The sequence below is a fragment of the Cyrtonyx montezumae genome, unplaced genomic scaffold, assembly GCF_038088225.1.
Source record: "Cyrtonyx montezumae isolate F1298 unplaced genomic scaffold, pur_monq_1.0 scaffold_19, whole genome shotgun sequence".
NCBI classification, from domain to species: Eukaryota; Metazoa; Chordata; class Aves; order Galliformes; family Odontophoridae; genus Cyrtonyx; species Cyrtonyx montezumae.
In genome coordinates, this window is record NW_027071925.1 from 1095097 (window position 1) to 1115589 (window position 20493).

General features: G+C 45.1%; 1 protein-coding gene across 3 annotated transcripts in view; it reads right to left on the minus strand.

The window, feature by feature from the left end:
- Nucleotides 1-662: 662 nt before the first annotated feature.
- Nucleotides 663-20493, minus strand: part of MYH10 (myosin heavy chain 10) — an 88881-nt gene continuing 69050 nt past the window's right edge. For 2 of the 3 annotated variants that reach the window (XM_065735111.1, XM_065735112.1), the window contains 23 exons: nucleotides 20300-20460; nucleotides 19590-19698; nucleotides 19376-19507; nucleotides 18273-18479; nucleotides 17023-17160; nucleotides 16329-16452; nucleotides 14243-14414; nucleotides 13360-13572; nucleotides 13091-13235; nucleotides 11512-11718; nucleotides 10376-10480; nucleotides 9245-9397; nucleotides 8540-8788; nucleotides 7782-7994; nucleotides 7092-7304; nucleotides 6337-6498; nucleotides 4829-4957; nucleotides 3829-3917; nucleotides 3587-3710; nucleotides 3281-3489; nucleotides 2016-2124; nucleotides 1522-1694; nucleotides 663-1043 (listed from right to left, as the gene is read on the minus strand). In XM_065735111.1, the coding sequence (XP_065591183.1) occupies nucleotides 899-1043; nucleotides 1522-1694; nucleotides 2016-2124; nucleotides 3281-3489; nucleotides 3587-3710; nucleotides 3829-3917; nucleotides 4829-4957; nucleotides 6337-6498; nucleotides 7092-7304; nucleotides 7782-7994; nucleotides 8540-8788; nucleotides 9245-9397; nucleotides 10376-10480; nucleotides 11512-11718; nucleotides 13091-13235; nucleotides 13360-13572; nucleotides 14243-14414; nucleotides 16329-16452; nucleotides 17023-17160; nucleotides 18273-18479; nucleotides 19376-19507; nucleotides 19590-19698; nucleotides 20300-20460 (3681 nt within the window). In that variant the 3' untranslated portion in view covers nucleotides 663-898. Of the gene's footprint in view, nucleotides 1044-1521; nucleotides 1695-2015; nucleotides 2125-3280; nucleotides 3490-3586; nucleotides 3711-3828; nucleotides 3918-4828; nucleotides 4958-6159; nucleotides 6232-6279; nucleotides 6499-7091; nucleotides 7305-7781; nucleotides 7995-8539; nucleotides 8789-9244; nucleotides 9398-10375; nucleotides 10481-11511; nucleotides 11719-13090; nucleotides 13236-13359; nucleotides 13573-14242; nucleotides 14415-16328; nucleotides 16453-17022; nucleotides 17161-18272; nucleotides 18480-19375; nucleotides 19508-19589; nucleotides 19699-20299; nucleotides 20461-20493 lie in introns of those variants that run through there. The other variant, XM_065735113.1, reaches the window with a different exon arrangement.

The window sequence follows — 20493 nt, forward strand, 5'->3', positions numbered from 1 at the left end:
ATTAATACATTAAATCATCGTTATAGAGGCAAATCATATATGTGACATTGTCTTAGTACTGTAGTGTCTAAGGCACTTTCCGTATGTCAGTTCTTCAGCTATTTAAACAAGAAGAGCACTAACTACTCGCTGTAATACTGTTCAGGATTAAAAAAAGACCCAACCACAACGGAAGTGGGATTCACATCCACGGGCGTGGTACCGCGGGCAGGGGCAGCTCTGCACAGCCCCGGGGAGCTGCGCTCTGCGCCTGCGCTGCCGACTGCGCCCCGAGCCGGGGCAGTCACGGGGGGAGGGGCTGAGGGCACCCCGAAATGGTACTGCACAGTAAGGAAAGGACACTGCTCATTCACCGCCCCTGTCACCGCGAGGAGAGGACGACGCGGGGCAGTTTGGGCTCCAGTGATCCTCCAACGGCTTCGGTACGGCCGGGGCTGCGGTGGAAGGGTGCAGGGGGCACAAAGCACGCTGGCTCCCAGCAGCACCCCACCCCACCCCCACCCCACCCCCGGGAACGAAGCTGCGTTTTTTAAACCGATACAGAAAGTTCCATCCTTCACATGAACGCTGTATAAAATGGCTTTACAATGGGGGATCTGGGAAACGGATGCACTGAACAGAGAAGACGATCCCATTCTGTTTACTCTATGTAAAAAAAACCAAAACAAAAAACAAAAAACAAAAAAGAAAGCAGTTGTACCTATATCTGAAGCAGAGTACAGTATGGTGAGGCTGGAGAGCCTTAAGACATAGTTGACCTATGGTAAGCGACCTTGTAGCGTGCCGACGTGTGCTAAGGCAGAGTTAGGGCCACAAGGCAGTCCGGTGGTCAGGAAAGTCCTCCTCGCTCCGCCGACTGTTGTGTGAAGGTCTCTGCATGCAGATGGTGTGAGGGGCTCTACTCAGCAGGGGTGGGCTGCGCCTCGTTCACGTCGCTGCCTTTGCTCTCTGCGTCGTCGTCCGACAGCTCCAGGGAGGCCCCTTCGATGTGCAGCTGGCGCCGGCCGGATCGGCTGGAGGAGAAAGTGATGGGGCCGCCCCTCCTGCGGGCAACAGAGCCGAGACAGAGAGCTTTGCATCACCCGCACGCTGCCCCGCCGGCTCCCAGCTGAGCTGCAGCAGAACGGCCCAGGGAGGAGCGTTGGAAGCACTGAGATCCAAGCGTGAAAAGCCCCCACAGGGTGGGCTGGGAGAAATGCAATCAGAGGCTGCCACTGGAAGAGCGTAGCCCAGCTGCCTCACTTATGCCACACCACCTCCTGCTGGACTCGAGCAGCAGCCCCAGCCCACCCAGACTACGTGCTCCGACCAAAGAGTCCAGGTTCGAGAGCCACCAGGAGCATCCTCACAGCCAGCAGCCACCTCCCATCAGGCTCAGGCAGCGGACTCCAGTGCAGCCCATCCCCTGACAGCAACAGCTCTGCCTCCTCGGTTCCACAGCTGGGTGGTCCCCAAGGACACAGCACCAGGGACAGTCAGCGGGCACCCAGATAAAGCCCTTCCAGCTCCCACACCACATACCTCAACCTGTTCTTCAGGGTGCTGACCTCCCTGCTCAGGCCCTCGTTGGCCTCCGTGGCATCGTCCAGCTCGCGCTGCAGTTTACGCCGGGAAGCATTTGCACGTGTGGCCTCCTCCTCAGCCTCCTCCAGCTGGCGCTTGAGCTGCTTCATCCTGGCATTCGCTTTTTCCATCTTAAATAAAAAATCAGCTCGTCAGGATCAAACTGGGCAGCTGCAGCCCTGCAATTTGGGAAGGCAAAGGGGTTATCCAGCCCCCCACCATCCCTGCTGCAGACTCCCATCTCGATTCCTGGAAACAGCCCAGAACTGGTGCTCACAGACTGGGCTGCATCCTCACAATGGAGCTAACACAGGGAGCAGGCAAGGAACTGCCCCATTAGTTATCAAGACTGGGATTCCCTCACATCCTCATTAAAATGCCAACTAACAACGCCCTTCTACTCCAAGTAGGGTTTTATCCACCTTTTCTGAGCTCAGGTTAAGCCCTCCTACCTGCTCCTTGTACTGGTCTGCGTGCCGGCGCTCGTCCTCCACCTGCATGAAGACCTCTTTCAGTTTCTTCTCTGTGCGGCGCACCAGTTTGTTGGCAGCTGCTCTTTCCCTGGAAATAACCAGAACTCACATGGAGGCTGCGAGCAGTGGATGTGCCATCCCACGAAGGCTCCTGCCTCACTGTGCAGCTCAGCCCTGAGCCTGACCTGCACCACCAGCAGCACCAACTTCCACTTTAATACGCTGAAGGTCAGCTGGGATGCAGCCTTAAAAGCACGAAGTACGAGACTGGAGCAGCACGAGTGCCATTTGGAGGCTAAAAGGAGGGACAGCCATGTGCTTCTACACAGCGGGATTTGGCAGAGCAGTGTTAGGGCTATTGCTGCTCAGCAAGGTCACAGTCCCCCCCAGAGCCAAAAGCCCAAGAGGAATGGAGGTGGTGGTAAGACAGCCCACCTTCCATCTTCCTAGGACACGCCAGAAAACAAAGAGTTGGAGGACTGAGATGGAAAGAAGCACTCACTAAAGAAAGATGATTTCTACAGGGCACACAATTTACTTGGGAGAGTGGCTGAGGTGAGGAGGGACCCCTGGAGCTCAACTGCTCCAGAGCTGCTTTTCCACACCCAGCAGCTTTTGAACGCCTCCATGGAAGAGACCCCACAATCTTTCAACAATCTGTGCCCGTGCTCAGTCACCCCCAGTCAAGAAGTGCTTCCTGATGTTCATGTGGAAGCTCCTGAACTCCAGCTCGTGCCTGCTGCCTCTCATCCTGTCCCTGGGCTCCACTGACAAGCACCTGGCTCCATCCCCTCTGCACGTCCTTCATGGATGCACACACCTCGATGACATCTCCGAGCCTCCTCCAGGCTCTGCAGTCCCAGCTTTCAGGGATTCACAGGGGGAGAAGCTCCAGGCCCTTCAGCATCCCTATGGACCTCCTTCCCTTTAAAGTCAAACCCAAAGGGCCCAGTGTCTCAGGGACGTGCTGGGTTTTAAGGAGCTTCTGCTGAAGAAGCCGCGGTTCCTGGGACTACCAGTCCAAACAATCATTTGTTAACATCAACACATAAATCAGCAGCTTCAGTTAAGGAGCACACGCTTTGATGCACCCCAATGCACGTGATTCAAGGCAGACCCTCACACAGGTTTCTAAAGAATAAAACCTAATGCCTGTGCTGTAGCTGTGACCTCACACCTCAGCCCGACAGCTTAAGGCACAACGTCAGACACACCACTGACAGAGCACACAGACTCCTCCTTACTTTGCTTCCTGCTCGAGCTGTTCCTCTAGCTGAGCAATCTTGGCTTCTAGAGTGGAAATTGTTGCCTTGAACTTTGACTTCACGGATCCCTCCAGCTCCTGCAGCTTGGCTTTCAGCTCCTTGTTCTGCCTCTCCAGCTGCTGCCGTGCGTTCTCACTCTTCTGCGCAGCGCTGCGCTCCCCGGCCAGCTCCGAATTCAGCGTGTCCACCTTCCAGAGGAGGAGAAGGGATCGTTCGCTGCCTCTCAGAGCCTCCAACTCCACACACCAGCCCGGGCTGTCCCAAAAGCAGCAGCCAACAACTCACCTGCAGCGTGGTCTTGCGGAAGCGCTCGTTGAGCAGCTCCATGTTGCTCTGCTCCTCTTCCAGCTCCTCCTCCAGCTGCGCAATGCGCGCCTCCAGCCGGCGCTTCTCATCCAGCAGCGCTGACCTGGGAAAGGAGCACAGGGGTCGAGGTGTGCTCAGCTGCTCTGCACGTTCCTAAGGCACGGGGAGGACTGCGGCTGCCCGAGGTGCTGCGGAAGCACGCAGTGCTCTGGGTCACTCACTTTCCCGACGCGCTGTTGGCGATCTCATCGGCCAGCTCGTCCCGCTCCTGCTCCGCGTGGCGACGGGCTCGCTCCGACGCAGCAAACTCCTGCAGGGGTTCAGGAGGTGTGTTACAATCCCTGCAGTCCTGCACACAACGCGTCCTCGGCAGACGCTGTGAAGCGTACCACCCCTGAGGTCTCTCAGAAGAGCAGCAGCTAAAGCTGCCAGGGAAGGACTGCTGCGTCATCTTGAGGTCCCTCCCCCTCAACTGCCACCTGAATGCAATGGATTCACTGTTCCTTGCCCCCCGATGGTAAATACTGACGATGCTTAGGGCAGTCCCTCACTCATCCCTTCTAAAACCGTCTCAGTATTATTTGCACTGCAGCACAGCAATCCTGGTGGAAGGGTAAGAAACGAGGATACACGAAGTAACACTCAAGCTCTTAACAGTAAGACAAAAGCAACGCTGGGGTGGTTAGAGAGCGTTACCTGCTCAGTGTAAAATGGGCACTGCACTGAGCAAGCTTAGTGACACCTCCAGAGTACACAGCAGGAATGCAGGGAGAACCAAACAGAATAAGAGGCTGCAGCACAGTTGTATCAACAGCACTCAATCTCAGATTTTTAACTGTGTTATGTGGCAGAAACACTCAGGAACTTGAAGTCAACAGACTTCAGTGGTCCACCGAAGAGGGATTCCTGCTCTTCATGCATTTCTAATCCCCAGTGTCAGTACTGACACTGCACACACCTCTCAGGGACTCCTGAACCTCCTCGCGAGTTCAGTGAGGCCTCAGATCTGTTTAAGCTGTCATGCAGCTCAGGCAGAATCCTTCTCTGCCTAAGTGATTCATCTGAAGCCCAAGCTCAGAGAGCTGCTGAAGGAAGCAGGATGGGATGGGAAGACAGATCTCCTGGCTCCCACTCAACTCGCCAAGACAGATTTTTACTCCCACTGCCCAATCTTCTCCTTACTCAACCAAGGAAAATACATTTTGTGAAGTTCACTCTCACCTCCTGGAGCTGGAGTATTTCTGCTTCGAGACCTTTGAGTTTCTTTTCACTCTCTTTGGACTGTGCAAAGATCTCATCTCTGGATGCACGGGCTTCTTCCAGCTCCCTCTGGTAGTCTTTCATCTGAGCCTGCAGTTGGAGAAGTCCCACAGCCACGTTGCATTAGAGCACCCACAAGACTTATTAGGAGCTCTGAAGCATTCTGTCCCTCCCCCAGAGTGACTTCATTCCACTTAAATTATCTTCAATTATTTTTATAGTTTAATTTCATTTTCTTGCACGCATCATGCACTCCTCATCCAAAATATCCTATTATAGGGCTTTACTTAATTTATTTGGGACATAACTTCTCAAGTAAAGAACCCTAATAAAGAGCTGCTCAATACCATTTGCCACGGAACTTATGGAAGAGAGAAAGCTCTTGGAGTGATGTGGGAGTAAAATCCATACACTCTGAAAAAGTGTATTACAATTACACGAGGAAAAACCTGTCCCACTGCACAGGTAACAAACCCACTGTTTGTACAGACAATCTAGAAGCACGTGCTCAGCTTCTACTCACACACACTAAGACCTCAGCACGTATTAAGCTGCACCAGTGTGACTTAAGATGCTAAAAGAGTATGAAAGCTGGAGAGAACCTGCATTTAAATTACACTTGCATCTCTGGAATGCCACCAATCATGAAATACTTTGGGCACACACAGCTGCCCTGTCCCTTTGGAGAGGAGTACGATGCTGTCAGGTACCAGCACTCCTTGCTTTAACCTTCCCTCCTCACCCACGGCCTGGGCTCTGGCCCAGAGCTGTCTTTGTTCAGTTGGATTGCCAAGGCATCGAGAAGATAGGGCAGAAATCTGGTTTGCCATGTGCCTTGCCATGATCTCACACTTCTGCAGCTTTGGGCCACAGCTCTGAGAAATCTTTGGCAAAACTCAACTCTACCAAATGCTGAATACTTTTCTGGGAATGGGAAATAAATCCTCAGCACAAGGACTGGGTCCTCTTGCCAAAGAAGAAGAATGAGCAACTTGGAGCTTTCTAAAAGCCACTGGAAGTTACTCCTCCTTTTTCTCTGAAGCATTTTTGGCTGAAAATGTCTTAAGATGTTCATCTTGAGGAAGCAGCCATCAGGAACAGCTGAGCCCAAATTGGTAAAGATATAAAATACAACAAAACGTGCTCTGTAAAGCAATATTCAGTAAATCCTTAGGTAAGTGTTGAAAGAAAGAGAGAGACCACTACTGAATAGAAATATGTGGGGACAGCCTCCACTCCATGCCAACAGAAGAGATTTGAAGAGGTGCTGAGTTCAGGCCGGATACCCTATGACAACACCAGCACAGCCAAGTTCAGCATTCCTCCTGCCTTCAAACTACAAATGTATGTTAACAAATGTTAACCTTATGAACTTATGAACTTATGAACAAAATGTACAAATGTACGTTAACAAAGAGCAACAGACTTCACAGACTGTCACGAGAGGTCAGGGCACTAGCTGGGCTTACCTGGAGCTTACGCAGCTGCTTGATGGCTTCATCTCGAGCCTTGTTTGCAGTTTCTATCTGACCTTCCAGGTCTTTCAGATCCATCTCCATTTTCTTCTTGGCTGCTACAGCAAGAGCCCTCTGCTTGCGCTCATCCTCCAGCTCTGCCTCCAGCTCTCGCACCTGTGAGATGAAAGCATTTAGCAGGTCTGGCCCAGCAACAGAACAGACACAAAGTCCAAAATAACACTGAGAATCCTAAAGGCCTCTGCACAACTGTATGAATGTTACGCGACGGGAAGAGCCTACAGAATGCAGGCTCCAGGGGAAGGCACTGCAGATGGCAAAGAACAAATCCACAAATTGGAAGCAGAGATCTCTGAACTGACAAAAAAAGAAAACAGACAATAACTCAGTGTTTGAAGCATTCCCATGTCATCTGTTCAGCTACTTAGTGATCGTAAGTTATTTCTCTATACAAAAACCAAGCGTCGCTCCTCATGTTAACATCAAGGGCTCTGCTACTATGCAAGGAAATGACAATTCCTGCATTGTAAAACTCAAGAAGCCTTCCAAGGCCATCTTCTGCTTCTACAAGATTCATATATTGGAGATTCTCAGTTGTTCAGTAAGATCAGTGCTAGAGAGTTTTTATAGGGTGGGGTCTTCAAGCAAATGGTTTTATTTTTCAGTAGTAAGTTACTATGGAAGCCACAAAGCTTCAGCAGCAATGCCTCACACCCTTCCCTCTACAAAATGCAGCACAGCAGACGTACTTGTTTGACCAGCATCCTCTTTTTCTCTTCGTTCTGCTCATCTCTGGCTTGCAGATCTCTCTCAAACTGGGCTTTCATAGCTTGCATGTTCACCTCCAAACGGAGCTTAGCATCTTCTGTGGCCTGCAGTTCATCTTCCAGTTCCTCAAGCTGAGTTCTCATCTCTTCAACCTGTTGCTCTAAAGTTCGCTTGGATTTCTCCAGCTCGTGGACCTAAACCACAAACATTTATCAGACCCTCTCCTCCAGGTATCTAAACCAGAGTGCTCAGTAACAGTGAAGTAAGGCATTGTGAGGACATAGTACAGTGATGTGTGATGATGCTCAAGTCTGAATCATAACAGGCAGAGCAGCTTTTCTAACTCTGCACTACAACAAAGAACTAAGTAGATTATTGGAAAGAGGAGCTGTGCACTCAGCATGACAAAGAGAACACAACAAGACAAGCTCTTAAATCTAGACTAGGTGCCACTAGCCATTTAGCCAGCAACTTCTGCCCTCCACACACTGGGTGTCTCTGGAAAATATGAATTACACCTGAAAAATCAGCCCCTGGCCCTCAGATTCTGAGCACTCACACCGTAGTTTGTGTTATATAGTTCCTTCTTTCCATGCTTCTCCAGTGAGGGAGTTTGACTGTGCTGTTCCCCATGTAGTAGAGAATAAAATGAAATGTGGAAAAGTACTCACATTTTTGCCTACATCGTCTTTGGAGCTCATTAAGTCCTCCATATCTGCCCGCAGTTGTTTGTTCTGTCTCTCAAACTCTTCCTTTGCTTCCAGGGCTTCTTCCAAAGCCCGAGCCAGAGACAGTGCTTTCGTTTCCTTCTCCCTTGCCTCTGCTTCAGCACGATCTCTCTCCTCTGCATATCGAGCAGAAATGTTCTTCTCTTCTGCCAGCATCTGAACAACAAAATAACACAAACAGATAAATTAATCTCCTTGCTCTGTAAGCATCTCCTTACAGCCCTGTGTGCTTTAACCATCCAAGTGGTTAATGGTTTAAGTTCAGTTGCCTTCAGAAGTTCTCTCCAGCCTTTCAGGAGTTGGTCAAAGTGGTGGTAAGGAAACAGCTCAAGCTGTTCAGGGATGGGACGAGGAAAGAAAACTAGCAGTCAGTGCTACCATTTTACATCTTGATCTTTTGGTCCTCCAGTCCTTTCTTATTGTAACCCCTCAAGCTTAACTTTTCAAGTTTTTGTTCCTATATTGTTTCATTTTGTACACACAAGGGGCTTATTTCTTCATCTACCAAAACTCAAAGGTAATACGTAGCTCACTGAAATCGTGCATACCCACTCATAACAAGGGTCACAATGCTCACACCAATAACCACAGCAGTCTGCCTGGATTCTTCTATTTATAATAGAAATTTAGGCAGTAACTACTTAAGCAAGATGTCATTTAAAAATCATACAAAGCAGTAGGATGACAGGAAACTGGACTACCTGATCAAATTTCTTCTGCTTCTTCTCCAGGTTAGAAACAATCTGGCGCTGATGATCGAGGTCTACCATCAAGTCATCCAGCTCTTGCTGCAGGCGATTCTTGGTCTTTTCTAGTTTGTCATAAGCCATTGCCTTCTCTTCCAGCCGCTGGCTTAAGGACTCCATATCCTTCAGTAATTTCTTCTTATTTTCCTCCAAACCTTCAATTGTCCCCAAGTCATCATCTACCTTTTTCTTAGCCTCAACTAACTGAAATGTAGCAAAAGAAAATAATATTGCTCAGTACATCACGAGAAGAAAAACAGCATCAAGCCCACACTACAAAACTACAAGCAGATGTTAACTCTGGTTAAAGTAACACAGAAATTGTGAGCTAGCAGCATACTAAACAGAGCAACGTCCTGCCCTTACAACTGGTTGTGCCAATCATTTCTGCAGTGGAGGAAGAACACAGGAAGCTCTATTCAGAAATCCAATCCACTATTTCTGGGTGTCTTGAGTTGTTTGAAGACTCTCTAGTTTCAATTCTCTGCCATGAGCAGGGCACCTTCCATGCAGACCAGGCTGCTGAAGGCTCTGACCAGCCTGAACACTTCTAGGGATAGAGCATCCACAGCTTCACAGACACAAGGGACAGTGGCTTGGCATTTTCCAACAATCTGTATCTACAGACCTTACAAAGTTCTGCCATTTGCAACCACCTACCTGTGCCTGCAAGGCTAGCATCTGTTTCTCCAGGTTCTTCCTGGCCTCCTCCTCCTCTTCCTGCTGCTCTTGCAGGTTGTTCTTCTCCTCTTCTAGCTGCCTAATTCTACTGCTCAGGTTGAGTTTCTGGCGAGTTTCTTCCTGAAGTAGCTCCTGTCACACAAACAGGCATATTCACATTCAAAGCTCAGTTTGTCTACCACCCTCCATTACTCTATATAGAATTTCTGGTTCAATTACTTTTCTTGCAGGACCTTTGTACAGTGACATACTTAAGAAAACAACTGAAATTTGGCTTTCCAAAAAGGTATTTAACATTCATTTGGAGCATATTTCTGATTAGGGGATATATGCTGCATTGTTCTAGAAGTTCACAGATAATATTTTCCCTTTGTTTAGAAGGGATGAGCTGAGCAGCTTTCTTTACTATTTTTTTTTTCTTTAGGACAAACAGAGCACCTATTTCAACTCATCTAAGAAGAGGAAACAAGCCAGCAGTAAATCCTGCAATGGCAGCACACTTCAAAGCTCTCCTGTACAGCAGAAATGCAAAAGTCAGTTGAAAAAATAGCTGTAATGTGGCAATGGAAACCTGTCTTAATGGAAATTAACAGAAGGTGTAACAACCTTCCCTCAGCTCCCATCCTCACACGTCTCTAACTGTGATTAACATCATCCAGGTAGTCACCATTAGCATTTTTATACCTGAAGAAGTATATCTCAGCAATAATTACATAAAACCTACATAAAATAAATAATTACTGCTGGTGGTTTTAAGAACTTAAGCTGTAGGAGCCGTTATCGGCCCTCGCCTTGAGGTATCTCATTTCCATTAGCATTCTATTTGGAAGAGCTCTTCCTGACTACTTCTCTCCCATGGACTACAAAATAGAAGAGAAACATAAAGGTTACTGTCTATCAAGTACTGTATCTTAGATAACAAAAAACTGGCCTCACATAAAGCTCAGCAGCCATTTATACATCATCCTTCACTAGACTTAAACTGGAAGTACGGATTCCACTCAGTGGACCTTCAAAGCCATGAATACAAATGTATTTTCTGCTGTGCAGTTAGCAGTTTGGTAAGGAACAAAGCTTGAGTGCAGCCTTCAAGCTTCATTGCACACACACCTGTGTATCCTGAAGTTGAGATTCCAAACTAGCTGCATCCTTGGCAAACTTGATACCTTTCTTCTCTGCTTCCTCCAGGAGACTTGAGACATTATCCAACTCGTTCTGCAAAGCAAGCAGCCTCAAGATAACTGCACACAGCTGACTCGTGGCAAATCCTACACCCCACTGGGAGCTGGAGCTTCAGAACCAGCCTCAAATTCCAGGAATGCAAAGGCAACAGTAGCTTCCAGTACACAGATACCACAAACTAAACATATTGAAAATTGGCTAGAAACCTGAAATTGGATGCTAATATTGAACTTCAGTGGTATAACATGGTAGCTACTTCATTTAATGGAACACATCACCCCAGTATTCTGCTTTTGTAGCCAAACATTCTTAATTACAGGATTATATACATTATGGGACCATGAATTCAAGGATTATCAGGATGACATCTGGCTTCAAAGCACCTCTACAAAGGCTTCCATCAGGGGCCAACTCCAGTTACTTTAGTCTGTGTTACTTAGGGGATAATGTAAGAGGATGCATGAAATCTTCCCCTGAAACGAACCGGGCCATCCTCATTCTTAAGGGCATTGGGCTGACTTACCTCAGAGCTCACTGCTGTTCTTCAGAAGTCAGTCCTGCCTCCTTGTTTGCTTATTTTCTCTATTTCCCAAATAATGGGACTTGCAGTCCTTACATGCCAAGATCCCAACTTTGAAGCACGAAAGGAAACCAGTGGCTTTCTGCACATTCTGCTCACACCTCCCAGTGACAGCACTCCAGTCTGCTCAACCCTCTATCCAAGATCAAACCCAAAGGCCAGCTGCTGACAGAGCCTCCTACAGGACTTTGGATGGGAAGCTATGCACTTAAAAGGCAGTATTAATTATCACACAGCTGGACAGTCACAACATTAAGCCTGAGCTTTTTGAGCTACTTATTTCAGAGGCATGTCACCACTTTACAGCTCCTGAAGTCCACGCCAGCAACGTGACTGAGGTCACTTCCCACATCTACCATAAGCCCAACTCCTGTAGAGCTAGCTGCATCTTCAAAAGATGTTTTGCCTGGTTATTTCTGTAGACTTTTAAGGTTTTCACTTTCTTGCCTATTTTTCAGCAGCTTAGGACTTCACAAAGCCTTACCTGCAGCTTGTTAGCTTTCTCCGCCAGCTCCACCCTCAGTCTTTCACCTTCTGTGACCTTGGCAGTTAGTTCTTGTACCTGAGCATCAAGCTTCTTCCTCTTATGCTCAGACTCTGCCTTGACCTGCTGCAACACCTTCACTTCACAGGCCAACTCCTTGTTGTCAGATTCTAGGCCTTGCTTATTTTTTTCAAGATTTGCTTTGAACTAGGAAAGAAAAAAAACAAGAAAGAAATTCAACACTGTTAGATATATCAATAAAGAAATCTGCTAAAAAAAATCCATCCAGCAAAACCACATTACGAGTTCAAAGATAAAACTCGTCGAGCTGCAAGTAGAGTGCTTAAAACATTGCTATTAACATCTGTGCATGTTGGCCCAATACAAGTTAATGCATGTGAATCCACTTGCAGACACTCCAGGTATCAGCAAGCAGCACAAGGCTCCCCGGGGACTTCAGTAAGATCTGGGACATCAGTGCTGAACAAGGGCTGCTGGAGTCACGCTGTAAGGAGGAAGGAATGCGCCCATTAACAGATCAGCATGGCTCATCTCACAGAAATAAAAGGAAAGATATCAGCTAAAGTTGCCCTGATTTTAGTAGGCATAGCAGCCTGGAAGTGCACAACAAAGCACTTTCCACCACAGCACTGACATTAGTCAAAAAAATCTTTGGAAACATCTCTCACGTCCATTACTGTTATGCTCCGTTCTCACCAAACTGACATCACTTTCTCAGAGCACACTTGTTGAAGACTGCAGGGTATTCTTCCATTCCTCGTGCTCTGTTGCTGACATTTAATAAACAAGCAGCAGAGTACATGAGATCTTGAGGTGAACAAAAACTAATTTTCCACTGCTTTAACTGCTGCATTTCTCACTCTGTATTTTCCGTTAAGGAGTTCTCTTAAGTTGTTCCCTACATAAAAATAGGGCTACAGCATATGAACTGTCCACAAATGCATTTGTGAATGACCAAGACTGTCACCACATAAGCTAAATGCTCTTTCTGGCAGCGATGGAGTAATTCTGCTCTTGAACAAAACACCCGGGCTACACAAATAACAACAAGGGAGCATGTCCCCCTACCTGCTGGTGGTGGTTACCACAGAAGACAGTGTAGCTGTACAGGTTGGCCAAGTGCTCCACACACAGCACTGGAGTTCCCAGTCCAAGTACAGAGTTGGAGGGGCTGGAAGAACTTTACACCACCTGCTCTCACAGTTCAGATTTCTGAGTGCTGATGCTACAGTGACCGTATTTGGAAGCATTCTGCTGATCACTCAGTGCTGTGAACTGCTTTTCACCAAATAAGCATGTGGATTGCTGGATAACTCCCATGTGATTTTATCTCTAGGTGTACTCTTTCCAAAACTAATCGAGGCTTTTCAGACAGATGCCAAATCTAGGAGTTTCAATGTATTCGTGTGCAGTACATTTGATTCAATTACAACAGTAATGTATGTACAGAAAGACAACTTAGCTCTGCAGATGTGAGCAGAAGGTCCTAGGACAGCTATATTATTTACATGAAACCGTGAAGCAGAACAATAAATGCTGTAATTCATTTTCTGCTCACCCTTTTGGCCTGTTCAAGTTGTTCAGAGAGCTCTTCCAGGGCAGTAGCATGCCTCTGCCTGATTTCCTGGATCTGTGCTTCATGGTTCTTGGTTTCTTCTTCAATTGCTTTCTTCAGCTCAGCCACCTCCTGCTCACGTTTTGTCCTAGAGCAAGCATCAGAGTTATAAATTAAAAAAAAAAAAATCACAAAACCCCCCACCATTTTAATCCTCAGTAAATTAAAGGTTAACTTTATCAGCGCCTTCTTGCACAGGCACGTGGCCCCACCTCAGCTCTTGCTGTGCTGCAGTGGTATCCAAGGTATCTTCCAGTTCAGTTTTTAAAGCCTCCAGCTCTTCACTCAAATCTCTTTTCTGCTTTTCTGCCTTATTGCGTGATGCCTTCTCAGATTCAAGATCCTCCTGCAGCTCTGCAATTTGGGCCTGCAACTCTCTTATCACTTTAAGTGCATTGTTCTTCTGAACTGCTTCTTCATCGCCTCTGTTAAACAAAAGCACAACAGTCAATAATCTCTTTGTTCTCATAAATCTGGCATTAAATATATACACTATGCTGTCTAACTTTGGATAAATTGTGCAGTAGTTTTCCTGATGTCTTGACAAGCACAGTGCCATAAGATGAACTGGTAAGACTGATCAAACCAGTCAGCATCCAAACACTCCAGTTTTGTAGATCTGATTTAAAATCATTCCAAAAATGCACTCTGTCTGAATTCTCCTCCTGCAACGTAATAGTTCATTATTCAAAAAACCAATGTGTTTCATCTATATTATATTGTGCAACAGCAAGGCTACCACACAAGTTCTGATCGTTTGTTTCCTACCTATCCATGGAAAGTTCTCTGACTCACTGACAAATGTTTTTCCCTCTTGAGCCTCAACTCTGGAGACAAAAGAGATTCCAGAGCTCAAATTCTCATACACTGCTGTAACTTCCAGCTTTGTAGAGCCAGGAGACAGATAAGGTTCAACCCTGGTCTTGCCATGCCTGCTCACAGCACACTGATGTCTACAGAATCCTTCTTACAAATGTGAACTGGTTTCTGCATTAAACACTCCCAGTCCAATGAGTTCACATTTAACTCGAAAGCAGTGTCAGAAAGCAGCTGCCTACCATCCCTCTGTGCTCATAAACCCCACTGTGCTCTGACCTCGCCAGAGCGGCCTGCAGCTCTTCCTCCTTCTTGGCCAGCTGGATCTTCAGTTCTTCAATCTGGGCTTGAAGCTCAGCTATTTGGTCCTGTAGATCTGTAGTTTCACCATCCAGTTTTCTCTTGGCTTTTTCTAATTCTTGACGTGTCTTCTCCTCCTTTTTTAAGCGCTCTACAGAAGTGACCAAGATTTGTAAGGTTTTGTTTGCTTGTTTGCTTACTTCTTTTTTAATCTCTAAAGGTTTGGGGGCAAGGGAACGGGGTGGCAGGGGGGGTGGAAGTTTAATGTTTAATATTACATCAACTTTTCATACAGTTTGTAGCTGGAATGCTGGAAAACAACAACAACAAAAAAGAAGCAAAACTTCACAAAGCAGATAAAGTTAAGAAGTCAGCTACCTTAGAGAAAGCAAAAAGTGTGAAGTAAGGGAACAGAAACAACTCAGCCTCGACAGAAAGTAAGGAATGGGGTCTGACAGAGGAGCAGCTGGAACTGCTAGAACAGATATCACAGGATAATGAACATCAGCAATAGTCTGGAAAAAATGTCAGTGCACACAGCTTCCGAAGGGCTAGACAACACTCCAAAATATCTACTGGAAAACACAGATCTAAGAAAACTTGGACAGTTTTTTGGAAGCATCTGTGCCACTAACACACATCCCATTGACATTTAGCAAGGCTCTATCAACAGATTTCTTTCCTATACTTTCTAAGCTTGCTACGGCTTCAGGTCCTCATCTTCTTTATGGAGAGAAAGCTATGCTCAAGAATGATCTCTCACAGCCACCCAGGGTAATTCAGACCACAAGTGTGTTTTTTTCTGGAATATCCCCTCACCCTAAAAAGGCATTTTTCCTTCTGTTTTCACATCATATTTCTGAGGAGCTTTAGTCAGAACACTGTACACAAGACAGTGAGGGGACAGGAGAAATCTCATAGCAAAATTAATTAAGTTTCACTCCAAATTTTAGTGCCCAACAGTGCCAAGACTCTAGCAGAGAAAGTTTTAAGGCTTCTTGACCCACTGCCAAGCATAAATATTATTCTATAGTGCTCAGCTAGCCAAGAAGTTGCCTACCTTACATTTAAGCTTTAATTTCCATTTTTTGCTCATCAGTCTTAGAATGGCACCATAACCAAACACATCTGTCAAATACCTTCAAGAACTACTAATCCTGATTCAAGCAAACAACTACTCCAAAGTTATATTCCACTTCTACTTATACCCAAATCATTGTCTCTGAATATGATTTTGTAGGCAAAAAGGTACATCAATCTCCTTCTATCCCTATTAGCTCAACACCTACCTATGCAGAGAAAGCATAGCTCTGTATTCTTCCATAAGCACCTCAGTTTTAAAAGATGTAGCAAGAAAAGCCATTACATAGTTGGTGAAAAACTATTTCCAAATTCGGGCACAGAGCAATTTAGCCTTTCCATTTTGCAATTTCAGGTTAGCACTTTATTCCCATTGTGTAACAATCATAAGGGCTTTTAATACATTTATTTTACTCTTCAAATTAAGAAGGGCTATGTATATATATGCAGGGCAGCTTCAGTCTCTGAAGAAACAGTTAAACAACCCAGAAAAAATGGGCAGAAAAATTGAACCATTTCAGATGTACAAAACGTTGAGAAAAACAAAACAATTCATGTTTCCTTAGGCTTCTCAGGTTTTTTGGGTTCTTTTTGAATAAATGAATAGCTAATAACATTCCTTCAGAAATGTTTTTTTAATGAGTTATTAGAGAAAAGCGTAGGAAATTCCTAAGAGAGATGTTTTACCTTGTTACTAAGGGATTCGAGCAACATCACAAATTCCTGAAAGCATCCATAAATGAAATGGATTCTTCAAAGTGTAACACGAGTTGAAGCATAACACAGAGGAGCCAGATGCAACAAGCCTTGCAAGAGCACAACACTTCTTGCAAGGTTTAGATAACAAACGACAGCTATTAAGGTATGCACATATAAGGGTACATTTAGAAGACCAAACCAGATATCTATCCACATTGCTGTAAGTGATCCATTCCTTCCTTGCATGACCTCAAAGCTGTTGATAAGCAGATGGAGAAGAACAAACCTTCTAAATCAGTGATCATCATCTCCTGTTTGTTTTTCAGTTTGGCCAAGTTTTTGGCCTTTTCTTCTTCTTCAGCCAGCTGAGAAGTACATTCAGCAATTCTATCCTCCATCAGCTTCTTTTCCTGGTTAGGAGAGAAGTGAGTTGGGGGGAAATAACTTCCATGGCTCAAAGAGTCTCTGAACAGCACAAATAACGTACAAAACCCACAGGTCCCACAAAGCATACTAATACAAGTGTTATTGCCTGTGACTGATCCATCAATATTAAGGATCAATTGGAATAAACTAGAATAGAATGGAAACACAAGCATTTATTTCCCAAGAACGTGACACTTGGTATTAATGGTTGGGAGGGCTGGTTTCTTTGCTTATCGCTGAAATCTAAGAACATCTGTATAGTTCACAGAGAACAATGGTAGCATCTGTAGAACTACCAAAGAACAACAGTAGCTAGGACAAACAATGCATCAAGCTCTCAGATTGAGAAGACTGAAGAAAGGCATGGCATGTGTGACCCTCCCAAAGGCCTCTTCTAAAGCAGCTCTAAGTCTCAGCTGCAACCTCTTCAAACCCCCACAGGTCTGCAGGCACAAACTCTAAAGGTAACAGAGCTCTCAAAACGTGAAGCTGCTGCTATCACTTGGTATTACTACTACTTCTGAGCAGACTCCCACCATGCATACTAGCCTCACCTTCAGAAATTTGGAATTTTGGTCCTCCAACAGCAGGATCTCTTCCTCCATCTTCTTGATCTTAGCTTCAGCTGTCACTTTTTCAAGCTGCAGCTTTTGTCTAGCTCCCTCCTCCTCATCAAGCTGCTCCTCTAGGTCCTGGGAAGAGAGGCAACTACATGTGTATATTTTCCACGTTATCTACGTGTTAATATTTTTTTTTCTTTTACTTAGTGGAAAAGATACATTATTTTGAAAAAACAGTTGCCCTAAATAAAACTAAAAAATACTTCTACTTTGCCAGATTCAGCTACACTATCAATAAACTAGTAATGAAATTAAGGGGTCACGTGACACACATGGAATTTTTTATACTTATATACTTCTATATTTGAGATTTGGCTAAAGTATGCTGTCTAGAAAACATACACTCACTCCACCACAGTCTTTCACCTACCTAATTCTTCTCATAAAATAAGAAACTGCATCCAAATGGGATATAAAAGCACACGTGGTGGAGAAAAGATACCACAGGATACCAGTCCCTGATTTCTATATGAATCTAGAACTCAATATTACAACTGGAATGGCTTTGAGATTGGCACAAGTACCTAGACATCAGCAGTAATGTACTGTGCTTCCATTCACTCACAGACACTTACTAAAAGGTACCAAGAGCCACAGGATGTGGGGTTTGTCTCTGCACCAAGTACTCTGATGAAAGAGTTAAGCTGCTGGGGAATCCCTCAATTAGGAACTGCTTTAAGGTCCCCAGGTGTTCAAAAGGAGACATCTACATCATGTTTAAAGATCTCAGAAGAAAACAAGCAACTCAAAGGAGACAGAGCTGTCTTTGTTTCATACAAGTTAAAAGGTGGGATACTCTTCACAGTTTTCACTACATTTATGTCAAAAAGAAACATTTCCCTTAAAACTCATATCATGCCATCAGTCTCTAGAAGAAAGCAGGCAAGCAGTCATCCCAGGCTCCTGCCCACCCAGGAATTGCTTGACGCTGTTAATCCTCTATCTGAATATGCAACTAATGCAACAGTGCATTTTTACATTTCTCCTTCTCTCCTCACTCATACTTCTGGAGTCCATAGAAAGAAAAACAGACTGAAGACAGTAAGAAAAAAATCAAACTGATTGTACTCCATACATGGTGCTAAGGATCTAACCCCTCCATGCTGTGGAGATGGTAAGTGAGCATTCCCATCCATAACTGTTCTGTTTGCGTTCTTTTCCATTTCAGTTACCAAGAAGCATACCTGAATATGGCCCTGCATTTTCTTTTTCTCATTCTGCAAGATTTGATTTCTTTCCTCCTCCTCCTCAACCCTGGACTCTAAGTCATGGAGAATTTCTTCCAACTCTTGTTTTTTGGCAGCCAAACGAGCCCTCATCTCCTCAGCTTCTGCAAAGAGCTCTGTCTCAGCCTGTAGCTGCTCTGCAAGAATGTTCTTCTCTTCTAGGAGCTAGAAATATTAAGAAAAAAGTAGTGCAGTAGTAAGCAACTTAATATTTGAAGTCTTTCAACACACACAGCAACTACAAAGTTATCTAAGAGTCAAGTTCTTCTCCAGTTCCAGACTCCCTCATCCACATGCAAAAATGAAAATCTTTAGCACAGGGTTTAGCAAAATCCAGAAGGCACCAACTCTAGAAACAGAACTACAGCAATATTCACTTATCTGTGCCCCCACCTCTCCTCCCACAGACCCCAGTAAAGCACCTGCACCACTTGCCCTGTTCTACTAGCAGCAAAAAGAGAAGAGCCTTGTTCCCAGGACTGCCCTTGCACCGTAGCAGAGCAGTGCCATGAGCAGCAGTGCTTGAACTGGTATTTGCAGTCACTGTGTAAACTCAAAAACATGAATTAATGTTTTCCCATTCAAGATACCCACATCACAGTTCCATCATGTCTCAAATGACACAGTGATAAATACAGGTCTATCTTCAGCGACACACTCCTTCAGCTGTGCTTCAGTTTGGTATCAGTCTTATCATACATTCATTTTCAGCTTTGCCCAGCAACTGTCACAACTGTCTCCCCATGTCTTAAGCAGCACTGGTGCACCATGGAACTATCTCACCCTGAAAACACATCTGAAGATGAAAAAGCTGCTACTGAGGTTTTCCCAAAACCAGGAAATGACAACAGAACTACGTTTTGGTGGTTTTTTTTAATGCTGTCTCTTTACTCCTGAAGAAATGCTCTGCTTTTATCATCTTCTTTCAGCTTTTACTCAAGTGTTAAGAAAACAGTTAACTTGCATGATAAGAACAGTGCTTTGGATCACAGATGCCTCCCTCACCCAGGAGGTAGAGCAATACAAATTCTATATCCCAAAAGTTGACCAGGGGCACAAACCTGTTGATGCTTCCTTTCCATTTCCTCAAGTTCTGCTTCCACTTTTGTCTGTTTTTCTTTAACCTTCATTAGCTCTTCATCCTTGGCTTGAAGTTCCTCTTCCTGGCGAGTCACCTGAAGAAGAGGCTTCACCTACAATGGTTTAAAATGAACAAGTGAGAATCTGCATTCACATCTTTACATAAGCAAGAGAAAGTGACAAAACATCACAAACCTTCGTGAAGACTCTCCACCACTGCCAGTGCCTAAGCTTTAAATATGCAGCACAATTCCTCTGCAGGATTTTCAGTGCACTCAGTTGCTGTTGTTTCTTTGCAAAGGCCCTGAAGACAGAAAAAGCAGAACATTTAATGTTAAATACAGCTCAATAAAGCATCTGTCGGGGCTTTGTGCTTGCTTGTTTTAAAGGTTACCCAACCCCTGAACACTTGTAGACCATAAAAGGTTTATTTTTGAGTTTGGGTGACTATGTGACTTATGAGTATTCATTCCTTATATTAAAAAGGGTAGGCAAGAGCTGGAGTCACTGCTTTCAAAACAATAATAATAAAAGCTGTTTGTTCTCTGACTTCTTCCTCAAAAAGATAAAATCAGTGTGAATTAAACAATGAACTCTCCTTTAACTTAAAAATAAAAACAGCTTTCCAGAGTACTTCTGAGAACCTATGGAGCAGGAGGAGAGATTTGCTGCAGTCACTAGCTGTATCACAAACAGCTACATGTGTCACATGGGTAAGATTAAGAAAAGGAGATATTGCTAGGAAGGGTAGGTAAAAGTGACCTATTTGCCTTGGACATAACTACAATATTTTAGGCAACATGCTTTCTTAAGAAAAATCTTTCCTCAGAAATGCTGAAGCCCAGCTCACTATCAGAGAGGCTTAAGATGATCACAGGAAAATGCAGTCCCAAAAGCACACATACTTTCTGGCCAGGTATCCTCTGCAGACTGCCTGGAAGAAGATGATAATGTCTGTGATCTTCAGATCTCGTTCTTCCTCTAAGTGTGCCAAGACACCAGCTCGGAAAAAGATCTTGCTCTGTCCAATTCTGTATAAGTTGGGGTCCAGCTCCAAGGCTCTGATCTAAATGGACAGATATGTACACCATTTTTACAT